Source organism: Chelonia mydas, chromosome 6, assembly GCF_015237465.2.
Source record: "Chelonia mydas isolate rCheMyd1 chromosome 6, rCheMyd1.pri.v2, whole genome shotgun sequence".
NCBI lineage: Eukaryota > Metazoa > Chordata > Testudines > Cheloniidae > Chelonia > Chelonia mydas.
In genome coordinates this window covers 40,499,874-40,513,007 of record NC_051246.2, presented here as the reverse complement: position 1 = coordinate 40,513,007, position 13,134 = coordinate 40,499,874, and the positions used below count along the sequence as shown (strand labels likewise).

Genomic DNA, 13,134 nt, shown 5'->3' with positions numbered 1-13,134 from the left:
TCCACAGTACCCCAAATTCAACCCGGCAAGGTCAATTTAAGCGCTAATCCCTTTGTCGGGGGTGGAGTAGGGAAATCGATTTTAAGAGCTCTTTAAGTCGAAAAAAAGGGCTTCGTGTGTGGACGGGTGCAGGGTTAAATCGATTTAACGCTGCTAAATTCGACCTCAACTCCTAATGTAGACCAAGGCCTAGATAGATAGACTTTACTAATATTAATGAGTTAAGGCTCAAAACGTTGCTGAGAGGTAGAGAAAGTATTAAGGATCCCATTTTACAGACAAGAAAACTGAGGCATAAAGTAGCAATGATCACAACTTGTCCACTGTCACACAGGGAGTCAATAGCAGAGCTCAGAATAGGTCGTGATTCCTTCCATCCCTTTGTAACCAAACCCTGATATAACTATTTTGGTTGGGGGTGATATTTTACTTTTAAAGTTATACTGGTACAACCTCCACCATGGATGCAATTATAACCAGTCTAAAAGTGCTTACATTGATGTAGTTTATTACCCTTCCTGTCTGGAAGTAAGCTACACCACTATTTCCACTTTTAGACCAGTACAACTGCAGCCACGCCAAGGGGCTTGCACCGCGTTAACTACACCACTTGAGAGGTACTGTACAACTCTGGGTGCAGACGAGACCTACGTGTTGGCATTTTACTGCACCCATGAAAGCCTGTTAAACCAAATACTCTGTAGCGAAAAGTGTGGAAAGTTTGCACCTGAATGTACCTCCTGAACGGGAAAGGTCTAAGCGGCAAAGAAACGCCACCCGCCCGGCCTCCCCTTGTTCCTGCAAAAGTGTTGCTAAAACTGCCCCCGTGTGCAGCCAGTGACCCCGGGGCTGCTCTCAGCCCTTTCTCCCGTGTGCCCGCGCCCGGGGGAATACCTGCCCCGAGGCAGCGCCGCCGAGCCAATGCCCCGGACTGCCTCCCCCCCGCACCCCCCCGCTCCCACTCCAAATCACGTGGGAACAATAGCTGCCTGCCGGTCCCGTCCCCAGAACCAATGGCGCTGGCGCTCGGACGCGGGCGGCCGGAGTCCACTCGCCCGAGGCAGCCGGGCGCAGGGGCCAGTGCGCGGCCCGGGGCGGCCGCTGCGCTCGCGTCTCCTCCAGCCCGGGGCGTGAGCAGAGCGCCCGCGCACCTGCGCCGGCCGGGGCAAAGCGCGCGCCCCGGGGCGCCACGCCGAGGGGAACCGGGCCGCTCAGGTCGGCGCCGCCGGGCAGCCCCCGCCAGCGCTGCGCCCCGCCAGCAAACGGTAACTCGGCCAGTGCTGGCTCACCTGGGGGACGGGCTGGGCTGGGGTCTCCTCCAAGACGCCCTCAGCGGTTCTCTCGCCCGCTGTGCCCAGAGCGAGCCTGGGGTTGCGTGGGGCCAGGCTGCGGGGCAGCGGGGAGCGCTGAACTCTCCGCTACCCCAGCCTCGGCCGCTGCCTGGCGGTGTGGCCTCGGGCACCTCACTTCACTGCTTCGTGAGCCCAGGGCTGCTCTCAGTTTCAGCCCTGGTGCCAGGGCGGGCGTGACCCACTTCAGTGTAACAGCCAGCAGTAATCCAGCCTTCCGTGGCTCAGTTTCCCCTCTGTGTAAACACCCATCTCACAGGCCGTTCTTGGAGGCGTTTGTTAATGATTTTAAGGTGTTGTAAGTGTTTTGTTAGACGTGTGCAAGGGGTTTAAAAATCCCTTCAGTCATATGAGTGTCTGTAAACTAAGTGCAAAGCTGTGGCTTCCTGGTTCCTTTTTTGTTTTGTTGCATTATAGGGACTTTTATTCTTTCGCCAGTAACATTGAGACATTACTTTTAAATGAAGATGATTCATGTAGAGACTCCCTTATGCATGTTTATTCTTGTAGGTTAAGAAGGCTTTAAAAGAGAATTTGTGCTGGTGGGTTAATAAACTCGTTTATTGACATAAGGCTGTTGATTCAGAGTATGTGCTGTCATTGAGTACATCCTGGTATAGCCAAACTTAGTTAAGTGGAAGAGAGGAATGTGCATATTGTTGCATGACCTGCAATTCATAGCACTTCTGTGCTTTCAGCATTCAGTCCTGCTTTGTTTGTTTGTTTTTTGTTCTCATTGCTGCAAGAATGAAAGAAATCTGGATTCAAGTATACTTTATGTAATGTTGGCTGGAAGTGTTTATACAATGAAAAGAAAAGGAGGACTTGTGGCACCTTAGAGACTAACCAATTTATTTGAGCATAAGCTTTCGTGAGCTATGGATGCATCCGATGAAGTGAGCTGTAGCTCACGAAAGCTTATGCTCAAATAAATTGGTTAGTCTCTAAGGTGCCACAAGTCCTCCTTTTCTTTTTGCGGATACAGACTAACACGGCTGCTACTCTGAAATTTATCCAATGACAAATTCAGAAAATAAGTTACCAAAGGGAATAAAATAGTTAAGAGGACAGACACTATATATGGAACAATGGGAGATTATTTTTTTCACCACACAACAATAGATCAATTCTAAACTCTCAGGAGCTTGACTTTTGTTGTATCCAAGGCCCCATCTACACCTAAAAATTAGTTTGACCTAGCTAATCACTCATGGATAAGGCTATGATTTAGTCACCAGTATTTTTAGTAAAAATCATGGACAGGTCATGGGCAATAAACAAAAATTCACAACCCGTGCCCTGTCCATGACTTTACTAAAAACACCTGTGATTAAATCTTGCGGGGACCTGGTGGGGGCCGCTGCTGCAGGGGGCAGGGCATGGGGGGGCACCCCAGGACCAGAGGCATCAGCTGCCAGGGGCTACGGACCACGGCTGCCCTGGCTGGGGCTGGAGGCCACCGGAGCAGTGGCTGGTGTGGCTGTCCCTTGGGCCGCTCCAGCAGTGGCTAGTGTGGCTGTCCCAGAGCCATTTGAGCAGCTGGCCCTGGAGCCAGCCACACTGGCCCCTGCATAAATCACAGAGGTCACATAGCTAAGCCAACCTAAGCCCCAGTATGGACACAGCTAAGTTGACTCAAGAATTCTTCCAGTGACTTATGTGATGTCTCTCAAGGGGGTGGATTTACTCTAGTGGTGGAAAAAAACATTCTGTCGCTGTAGCAAGTGTCTACGCTATAGTTGTGTAGCTGTAGCTCTGTAGAACTTGTGCGTTAGGGTACATCTACATACTTTTTCAACCCGGGAAGATATGTGCGGCAAGAGTATGGGGTGATGTCAAATGATCTCTTATTTCATGAGTGTTGACTATGCTTAGAACCCTATCAAATTCACTGTCATAGGATTTTTTAAATGGTAAGAGAAAATACAGTAGGTAAAGTAGTGGATATGGGTGTCTGTGTAGCTAATAGTTAAGATCAAGTATAGTAACCTGTATATTAGATAATTTTAATATTAACTTTAAAAAAAAATTAAATTTGTCTATGGTATGAGATTTGCATTAGAAAACATACTATAATAACCCAATACGGTTCTTGCATTGCATTCAGTTCCTGATTGTGGTCTTTTTAGGGGAACTTTCTTCTCTTCTCATTTTTCTTTTGGTATTAAGAAGCTGCGGTAAATGTGTGTGTTATGTGTATATACTAGCTGACAGTAGAACAGGTTGATTCTGAAACTTTTACAAAGAGGACAGAGTGAATGGGATGGGAAGTAATATTTACAGGGCCAACAGTAAACATAACTTTAAAAAGCACGTTGAAATCAAAAGGCATTGAGGAGTTAATTTAGAAGTGGGGAGAGACCAACGTTATCAGTATCTGAATTAAATATCCTAGAGCCCACAACGACACAGGCCTGAGAGCCTGATGACCTGAGAAGTCGGAAGTGGTGTCAGGGTGCAGGATAAAACTCAGGGTAGAGTTCTTGAATTGAATTTGCAGTTGTTAGTGTAAAGCATTACAGTGCCTCTGTAATGTAGGGTTTTTTCCCCATTTTGCAGGTGAATCAGGAAAACCTGTGTTTCTATGTCTGACTCTGCCATTTAATCCCGAGATGATAAAGCAAACAACAGACACTTTACTTCTCAATGAGCATCCACAAAGGGATTTAATATGCTTTAACTTCATACTTTAGTTAATTTGTCTTAGCTCTCCTGAGTGTCCTCATGTAGACAGCCCCTTAGGTTGCAAACTTTTCAGGACAGGCACTTTCTCTTAGTATGTTTTGGCAGTGACCAAGCACATTGAGATCCTGGTCTTGATTGGGGCCTTTAGGTAGAGCCCTGCGTGGATACAAAATTTCTATCCACATCCAATCCATGATCTGCAAAAATGGTCCATGGATAGCTGCAGATTTGCAGGGCTCTACTGCAATACCAATCAATAATAATGAGAGGTGAAGTGACATGTCCACCAATGTACAAAGTCTGTGGCAGAGACAGGATTAGAACCTACAACTCTTAATATGCTTTAACCACTAGTCATGCTGCCTTTCATAAAGGAAAAACCTGTTTAAATACAAATCTTATGGTGACAGTGATGTGAGAAGGAAGGAAAAACGGTGAGACAGTTTAATATGTCTACTTAATCCACTAAAACGACATCATATTTATGAGAGCTTTCACACATTCGGAAAGCAAGACCATTTATCAGATGTCTGTGTTTATAGTGGGTTAAGGTGAAGAGAGGCTCCACTGGCCCTGAGTTGCTTCCTGAGCTGAGTGTCAGACATTCCACTTGGGAAGAAGCCACCCTTGCTTTTCACCTCTACACAGCTTACGCTGGAATGATGAAACTGTACGGGTATTGCAGTGGGGCTTTCCTAGGCTTGGATATTAATCAGTTTACAAGATTCAGGGTCTACAACCATCACCTCCTTTTAGATGTCTATTTTTTAAGTTTTTAAATATAATTCAGAGCATTCAGTATTTATCCAAATAGAGATGATAACCTTTAAAATATAGGAAAATACTTTCTTTATGGTAAAAATACATTCCCTCATGCCAGGTGTGTGAGGTAATATCTTTATTAAGAACTTCTGTTGGTGAAGGAGACAAACTTTCAAGCTAGACAGAGCTCTTCTTCATCTCTGGTAAAGGTACAGGGAGTGTCACAGCTAAATACAAGGTGGCATATATTGTTCTGCATAAGTCATTAAGACATATTCTAAGGGACTATTCAAGGTGAAGTGGCCCATTAACACCTACACCTCTTCAGTCATAGGACAAAAGAAGGGGGTTAGTGGGATACAGATTGTTGTAATAAGCCATAAATCAATGCCTTTATTAAACCATGAGTATCTAGTGTCTTGCAAAGTTATAAATTTAAGATCTCAGGCTCCTCTTTTGAAGGTGTTGTGCAGGTTTCCTTTGAGGACGAGGACTGAGAGGTGAGGTATGGAGTGATCATTTTGTGAAAAGTGCTCACCCACAGGTGATAGTGTTTTTGTCTTTTATTATTTTTCTGTGTAAGTTCATTTGAGAGCATAGTGATTGTCTGCTTTCACCCACGCAGTTGTTATTGGGGCATTTAATGCATTGGATGACGTACACCACATGTGTGACAAGCTGCATGAAGGATCACAAAAATATAAACATAGGCACATTCTAATTAAATGCAAAAACAACGAGGAGTCCTTGTGGCACCTTAGAGACTAACAAATTTATTTGGGCATAAGCTTTCGTGGGCTAGAACCCACTTCATCAGATGCATGGAGTGGAAAATACGGTTGTGTGTGTGTGTGTGTGTGTGTGTACACTATACACATAGTACATGAAAAAATGGGAGTCGCCTTACCAAGTGCAGGGTCAGTCTAACAAGACAATTCAATTAATAGTAGAATACCAAGGGAGGAAAAATCTCTTTTGTAGTGGTAATGAGGATGTCCCATTTCAAACAGCTGACAAGAAGGTGTGAGTAACAGTAGGGGGAAATTAGCATGGTAAAATCTGTTTTTGTAATGACCCATCCACTCTGTCTTTATTCAGGCCTAATTTGATGGTGTCCAGTTTGCAAATTAATTCCAGTTCTGCAGTTTCATGTTGGAGTCTGTTTTTGAAGGGTTTTTTTTGAAGAATTGCCCTTTTAAGTCTGTTATTGAGTGACCAGGGAGGTTGAAGTGTTCTCCTACTGGTTTTTGAATGTTATAATTCCTGATGTCAGAACTGAATTGTCTCGTTAGACTGACCCCACCACTTGGTAAGGCAACTCCCATCTTTTCATGTACTGTGTGTGTGTGTGTATAATATATATACACCTGCTACTGCATTTTCCACTCCATGCATCTGATGAAGTGGGTTCTAGGCCACAAAAGCTTATGCCCAAATAAATTTGTTAGTCTCTAAGGTGCCACAAGGACTCCTCGTTGTTTTTGCTGATACAGACTAACACAGCTACCACTCTGAAACCTGTCATTAAATGCAGTTTATCGCACAAGGCCTCTCTGTATTTTTTAAAGTTACAAAATGGTAACTTGGAAAGTAAATGCACTAGGATACAAAACAACCTGCAATGCTCACAATTTGGGGGAAAGATAAAAGGCTTCAAAAACCACTTCCAGAAACATCATACAAAAGGGGTTACACCATTCAGATACTTGTAGATGTTGTCATGTCTCCCCCTTGCCATCCTTGACTTCCCAAAATAGTTGAATAGCCAAGTTATACATATTTAGCTTTTTTAATCTCTCAAAATCCAAGAATTCCAACCCGCAATACTTTTTTTGTTGCTCTTCTCTAAATTCCCTCCAGCTTGCAATATCTTTCCATGGTATATTATCTTTTCTATGCTACATCAGCTTGCCAGTTTATTTTGAGGCATTGCCTGAAGCAATAATTGAGACCATATTTTTCCCTGGATGATTAGCTCTTTGACTTTATTTGATCCCCCACAACGAAGGAGATAAGATGTCTTTGATGAACTCTGGCTGCATAATTTCCCTCTTTACAGTATAGTAGTTCCTGTCTCCTCCTCCAGCTTTTATGTAGGTGCATGTTAAACAACAAAATGAAGGCACTTATTGTAGCTAAATGACTATTCCCGGAGATTTTTAGCTCAATATTTTTATTTACATTCTCTTGTGTTCTTGGTGCAATTCTTTCTCCTTTGGTTGTGTGGATGTTGTGCACTTTGTTTTGCTATAAAATCATTCTCCAGTAGTGCTACAAATCTATTTGGCAATTCATTGATATGTAGAAGCCAATGAGCACAAGATGCTTTAATTGCAAAGATAAGTTTTGTTTAAAAACAACAAAATCAGCAAAGCCTATGCAACTTCTAGATCAACTTGCCTATTGCCTGTTTTATATTCATGATTTGTCAAGTTACCAATTAGGGATTTATAGAACTGGCAGTATGGAGATCTGTGTTCTGTGCCTCAGGTTTGCCATTTGTAAAACAGATAATATTATTCGGGGGGCGGGGGGAGAAAGATGTAAGGCTTAATATTTTGATATTTGTGTATGTCCTATGGCCAGAAGCTCCAGGGTAGAATATCTCTCTACTTCCTCCATTGATGAAAGGGGTTGCCACCAAGAACCTTATTTACATAGGCTACCTACCCACAATTGTTCTTGTAACACCATGGATTTTGTGGAGTAGTGACTCCCATAGAAGCATACCTTGTGGCAAAGAGCTCTTTCCAAGCAGCTAGGATACTGCTCAAGGGTCCTATGTGCAGACAATACAGATTGAGGACTTTGTGTTGAGAGATGATGCAGAGGACAACAGCAGAGCTGAGCAGGCTCTGGTGAGGCCCTGCTCACTCAGCACCTTAATAAAGCTGAATCACTAAAATGGGTTAAGTTGTGGCACTTCCAGGTTAGACCAGACAAGCACCTTCCATTGAGACTGGAGACAGACCTGCAAAGAGACATGTGGACTATATTGCTACTCTCTCATCCAGATTCTGAATGGGGGTGAGTTGATTGGTGTGGTGGTGCAGTTAAGGAGCTACGTGTGGGACAGTCTCACCTATGGGTAGGAAGGGAGTTAGATGGACTACTGCCAAAATTATTGGAGTATTTTATTCTTTATTTGCATTTATATTCTGTACATATCTATACATCTGTTTAAATGTGTTCCTTTTTCCCTAATAAGGATTTCCTTGTCTGTACATGGTCTGAGTGCTTGAGATTGGGGCAGTTCTGCCTGGTAAGGGCACTTGGGGATGGTGCATTTAGTTTCCCCAGGATTCTGGCTGGGGGCTTGAACCAGTTTAGGTATTCGTCAAGAGGGACCTAGATATACTGAACCCCCAGCCCTTTTTGTTTCTGTTAACTGCCTGGCAGAAGGGTTAAATTTGTGAATCACTTAGTATCCTGACTGGAAGCCCATAGAGAAGTGTAAAGAGTTTAAATCCCATACATGTTGGGTACTGGACATTTTCTGCCCAGTCAAAGAGTTTGCAGTAGTAACAGGTGAAACTGTCAATTAAATTTAAAATTACCAAACTCTGATGGTGGAGTAATGTGTTTAAGCCATAATATATGGCACAGGGACAATAGCAGATTTACTCCAACAATAACCAGGTGACATTAACTGAGCTAAAATTATTCACGGGAGTGGGTATAAATCAAGCACATCTGTTATCTTCTTATCTTTCCTCTTTTCCATTTCAGAGTTGCTTTGTGTTCGTGGAATATTCATTATAAATCCTGTCTAGTGTATTTGTGCACTGCACTGACTGTTAGCAGAAGAGAGTACCAAATAACAGCTAAAAACAATAGCACCCCACAGCTATATCATTCTTAGATTTTTATGGTGACTAAGTATTTTGAGCATAGGCTTTCCATTCAACCTCTGCTGGCCGAAGTCGGGCACCATAAGGAACCCCCTACTTACTTAGAATTAAGTGTGGTGTTAAAGTTAAGCACATGCTTAAGTGCTGTGCTGAATCGGGAAATATTAGTCCAGTTCATGTGGTGCAAGTATCTCCAGCCTTTTTCTTAGGGTAATTTCCTGGAAATTATACTACCCCTCTACATAAGAAACTTCTACCGCAAAAGGCTCTACGAATGTTTAATTACTTATTCATAAGGATGACTTCACTTACCTCTACAAAATAGCCCCTTCTGGGTGAAACATAGCAGCTATTTAACCTGGCACAACCAAAAAAAAAAAAAACCCCAAAAAACTGTTTAGTAGCTTCTTCCCTTCCTCTCCTGTTTAGGAGGACAGGAAGTGAAGAAGACTATCCTGTCCAACTGGAATTACAGGGGTAGTTAAGGTAGGCAGAATATATTTACCACATCTGGATCTGGGTCATTACATGGGAGATTTTTAAAGCCACCGAGAAGGTTTGGACCTCAGTCTCAGTTCATTTTAAGAGGAAGTAGGCATCCCTTTGTCTTTGAAATTCCATCCTTCACTTTCACATCCCATCATAAAGAAAGGGGGCCAGATGCTTCACTACCCAATATTTGTTGGCATCATTTACAACTGTGAAAAGTGAGTGGAAAATGCTAACGTATATTTATTCTAACATTTATATAGTTAAAATTCTAACCAATCAGAATGCGTTTTACATTCCCTTTGCACAGATGTAAATGAGTCCAGAAGGGGGATTCAGAGCCAGCATTTCCAGCAGCGAAGTGCACCTGTAGTGCTGCGGCATTGGCTTGGTTCTGCCCCAGCGGGAAATGTACCCCACTGAATCATCACCACTTACAACAGCATGCATCTGTTCCTTGTAAGTGTGCCATCGCAGTTCTGACTTAGTCCAACCATGCTTATATGTAATGCAACACATATGAGTTGAACGTGTTTATAACCAGAATTTTCAAAAGTGCTCAGCACCATGGGCGGCAGGTCACATAGACGGGGGGAGACTGCATTTCCAACAGTCAGGCATGACCCCACCCCCTGCTTACCACTGCTCCCTGTGTGTGGCGCCTCCAGTCCTGCTCCAGCCCTCCCAGTGCATCGGGGCTAGCCTGGGGCACTGGCCGCAGTGTGGGGGATTCGCCTCCCCTAGCCGGTGGTTAACGTGCAGCCCGTGTTCAGCATCCAGGAACTCTCACTGATAATCTTTGGGAAAGTTGTCCACTGGTGTACTTCACAGTGGCTTCCAGGTGTAAACACAAGTAAATCAGTCAGCATTTATAACTCAAAAATATGAAAAGACAATACCTTAAATTTTAAACCCATTTGGCAAGATTTGATTGAAAAGATGAGCCATGCTCTGGGTGCTAATAAACTCTAGTGTTGACAGTCCACCAGTGAGAACAAATTCCACAATTGGGTCCTTCACTAAGAACACCGTCTTTCCAGTGTGCAAGAGTGTGTCTAAAGATTGTCAACAGTATCACTTATTCTGATCTCTGCCATAAGACCGTATGTAATTCATACGGTAAGCCAAAGTAGCCCATGGAGCACAGGTTGCAGTGGACTCTCACCATCTCTTTCCACTAAGCAGGTAGGTCATCATATTCTGCAATAACTGGATGGGCTATTACGAGGAGGAGAGTGAGTTTGTGCGGGGGGGGGGGGGGGGGGGGGGGGGGGGGGGCGGAGGGTGAGAAAACCTGGATTTGTGCTGGAAATGGCTCAACTTGATTATCATACACATTGTAAGGAGAGTGATCACTTTAGATAAGCTATTACCAGCAGGAGAGTGGGATGGGAGGAGGTATTGTTTCATGGTCTCTGTGTATATAATGTCTTCTGCAGTTTCCACAGTATGCATCCAATGAAGTGAGCTGTAGCTCACGAAAGCTTATGCTCAAATAAATTGGTTAGTCTCTAAGGTGCCACAAGTACTACTTTTCTTTTTGCAAATACAGACTAACACGGCTGTTACTCTGAAACCTGGAGCTTCTGAGAGATTTTCAAGGATATCCCCATGTAAATCCCATTTCACTAGTCCAACCTGGAGTGAGGTGCTATGGATGTGTTTAGCCATGTGTTTAGTTTGTAACAGAACGATTTCTGCACAGGGAGGTGTGACTGCAGTAAATTTCCATTCAACCCTCCCTGTGTATTAGAAGCGACAAAAATTGCATGGCAGTATAACTGTGGGACGTAGAGCAATTTAACGCTGTCTCCAAACCTGTCACGGAATTCTAAGGGAACTTGGACGAGGGGGTTTGGGAACTCTGCAGAGGAGGAGTCCTGACGACGCTGTGACACTGGAACTGATTTTTTTTTCTTTTTTGTCAGAGTCCCTGTTATGGCAATATGATGTGCTGACCACTGAGCCATTAAGGGAAGACAGATGATTTCTAACAGTGTTGCTGCATTGTTTGTTTTCTCTTAATCTAATCCTGTCTCATGTCTGTGTAGATATAAATATATCAATCATCACCACCAGGTTATTAGAGCATGGGTGAGTGTCCACACTCCACCCCTTCTCAGCACCTTGCAGAACCAGTCCCTTCCCTTCCCTCCCCCCCGCCCACCCCAGGGCAAATGTTGATTTATTTTATTTGGCATAACAGTGAATATGGCCGTTTTTAGTTTAACGGCAACTTTACCTTTCTCATTCGTGGCTAGCTATCTGTACACCCATATCCTCAGTGATGCCAGAATAGCTTTTACCTGAGAATTAAATAACTCTCTTTGCAGAGCCTACAGAAGGAATAGAAAATATAATTTCTGTGTCCTGCAAAAATAGTGGCTGTATTTTCTTGCTTTATGATTATATTGAGGAACTGAAGTAAGTTTTTGGTTTCAGTAATAACATTGAGAAGGGATGTCTGTTAAATTTTGGCATTGGGTATTTGACATCACTACTATTTTTTTTTTTTTTAACTTAACATTAAGCAGGTGCATAAGTAATTGCTGGACTGAGGCCTAACTCCATTCGTGCTGTTTTATACAGTCTCTTGACTCTTCTGGAGACTTCCTTTCTGTAGTTTCTCTGTGATTTTTTTTTTGGGGGGGGAGTAATAAATTAATAGTAGTACAGTGCAGAGCATTGTCATTTACACATGGGTACTAATACATAAGAACAACATACGGGGTAGATCAGCTATTTACATGCAGGTGGAGAGAGAGAGAGAGGCATGTTTGTTTAATTTTTGAAGGTCATAATGCAGAAATTGCAATTATCACAACAACAAAAATGAAAATAATGCCCAGAATTAATCTTGTCATGATTTTCTTGGGACAATAATATCAATCACTCTTGAAACATAAAGGAGACAATTAGCTATCTGCCAGACAATCAACTAAATAATGGTGAAAATCATGGCTTCTTTAAAAACTTGGAACAATATTTCGATTAATTTTCTTTCCACGTGAGTTTGAAGATGTACTATGCAAACTTCTGTGTATCATTGTTAATAACCATTTTCTTTAAATAGAGAATGAGAAGTGGAAAGCTTGATAGTTAAGGGGACAACTGTAATAATATACACTGTGTCTGTGCTAAATTGGATCATCCATGTGAAATGTGAAGTTGTCCAAGATTAAGGTGGAGGATTAAGGAAAGAAAACAGCTGTCTTTCAGAAGGAGGAGGAAGGGACCTTTTGAATGCTGTCCCAGAAATTAAAAAGGCTCATGGTAGCCACGGAGAGTGGTTAAAGCATGTGTTTGGGGTGGGAAATGACAAACCAGACTACTGAGAAATTGCAATGTGCTGGCAGCGACAATGCCTGAACTCCTTATTGGAGGCTAGAGGCATTTTACAAACTACCCAAGGACATGCTGCTAAGCTAGTGATGACTATGTGAGGCAACTGAAGTCTGAATTAGGGGAAGGTGGTACAGATAGCAGACTTGCTTTTCTCCCCTAGAATCTCAGTATAGGCTCGCATTCCTTGAGGGTGGAGCTGCTTCCGGGGGTCAGGGAGCCCCCCTAGGTACCGAAGAGGCAAGTGGTGGTGTGTGGGGAGAGCAGTAGGCCTGGAGATTGGCTCTGTGGGGTAGGCAGCAGCAAGTGCTTATCCACAACCTCATATACTGCATGCGATTCTTGTGTTAATTTGGAATAGTAATAGGAGGTTCATGAATATTCATAGTAAATGAATCACACACATACTATGTCTCCATTTAAGAGTTCACCAGATTGTATGCAAGTGAAGTAAGTACTACAGATAGGTTCAATCTGCAGTACCCCGATCTGGGATTTCTAACACTCTCAAAATTGGAACTGGGGTTTTGATTCATCCTAAATTTAAGTCATAGGCAATCTGCAAAGATCAAAGTTGGACACTACTGAAATGCGCAGAGGTTTTTTTTATTAGGGATTCGTGCTTGGGCCCATCTCTAATTACTCACTTATTCTTC

The 13,134-nt window shown here is 43.1% G+C and overlaps 1 protein-coding gene across 12 annotated transcripts in view; it reads left to right on the top strand.

Annotated features, from left to right (window-relative positions):
* The first annotated feature begins 1,002 nt into the window (after positions 1-1,002).
* PPFIBP2 (PPFIA binding protein 2) overlaps positions 1,003-13,134 on the top strand; it is a 206,704-nt gene continuing 194,572 nt past the window's right edge. For 2 of the 12 annotated variants that reach the window (XM_043548624.1, XM_043548628.1), the window contains exons 1-2: positions 1,007-1,265; positions 9,447-9,595. In XM_043548624.1, the coding sequence (XP_043404559.1) occupies positions 9,546-9,595 (50 nt within the window). In that variant the 5' untranslated portion in view covers positions 1,007-1,265; positions 9,447-9,545. Of the gene's footprint in view, positions 1,266-9,446; positions 9,596-13,134 lie in introns of those variants that run through there. The other 10 variants (XM_043548622.1, XM_043548621.1, XM_043548625.1 and 7 more) reach the window with 7 other exon arrangements.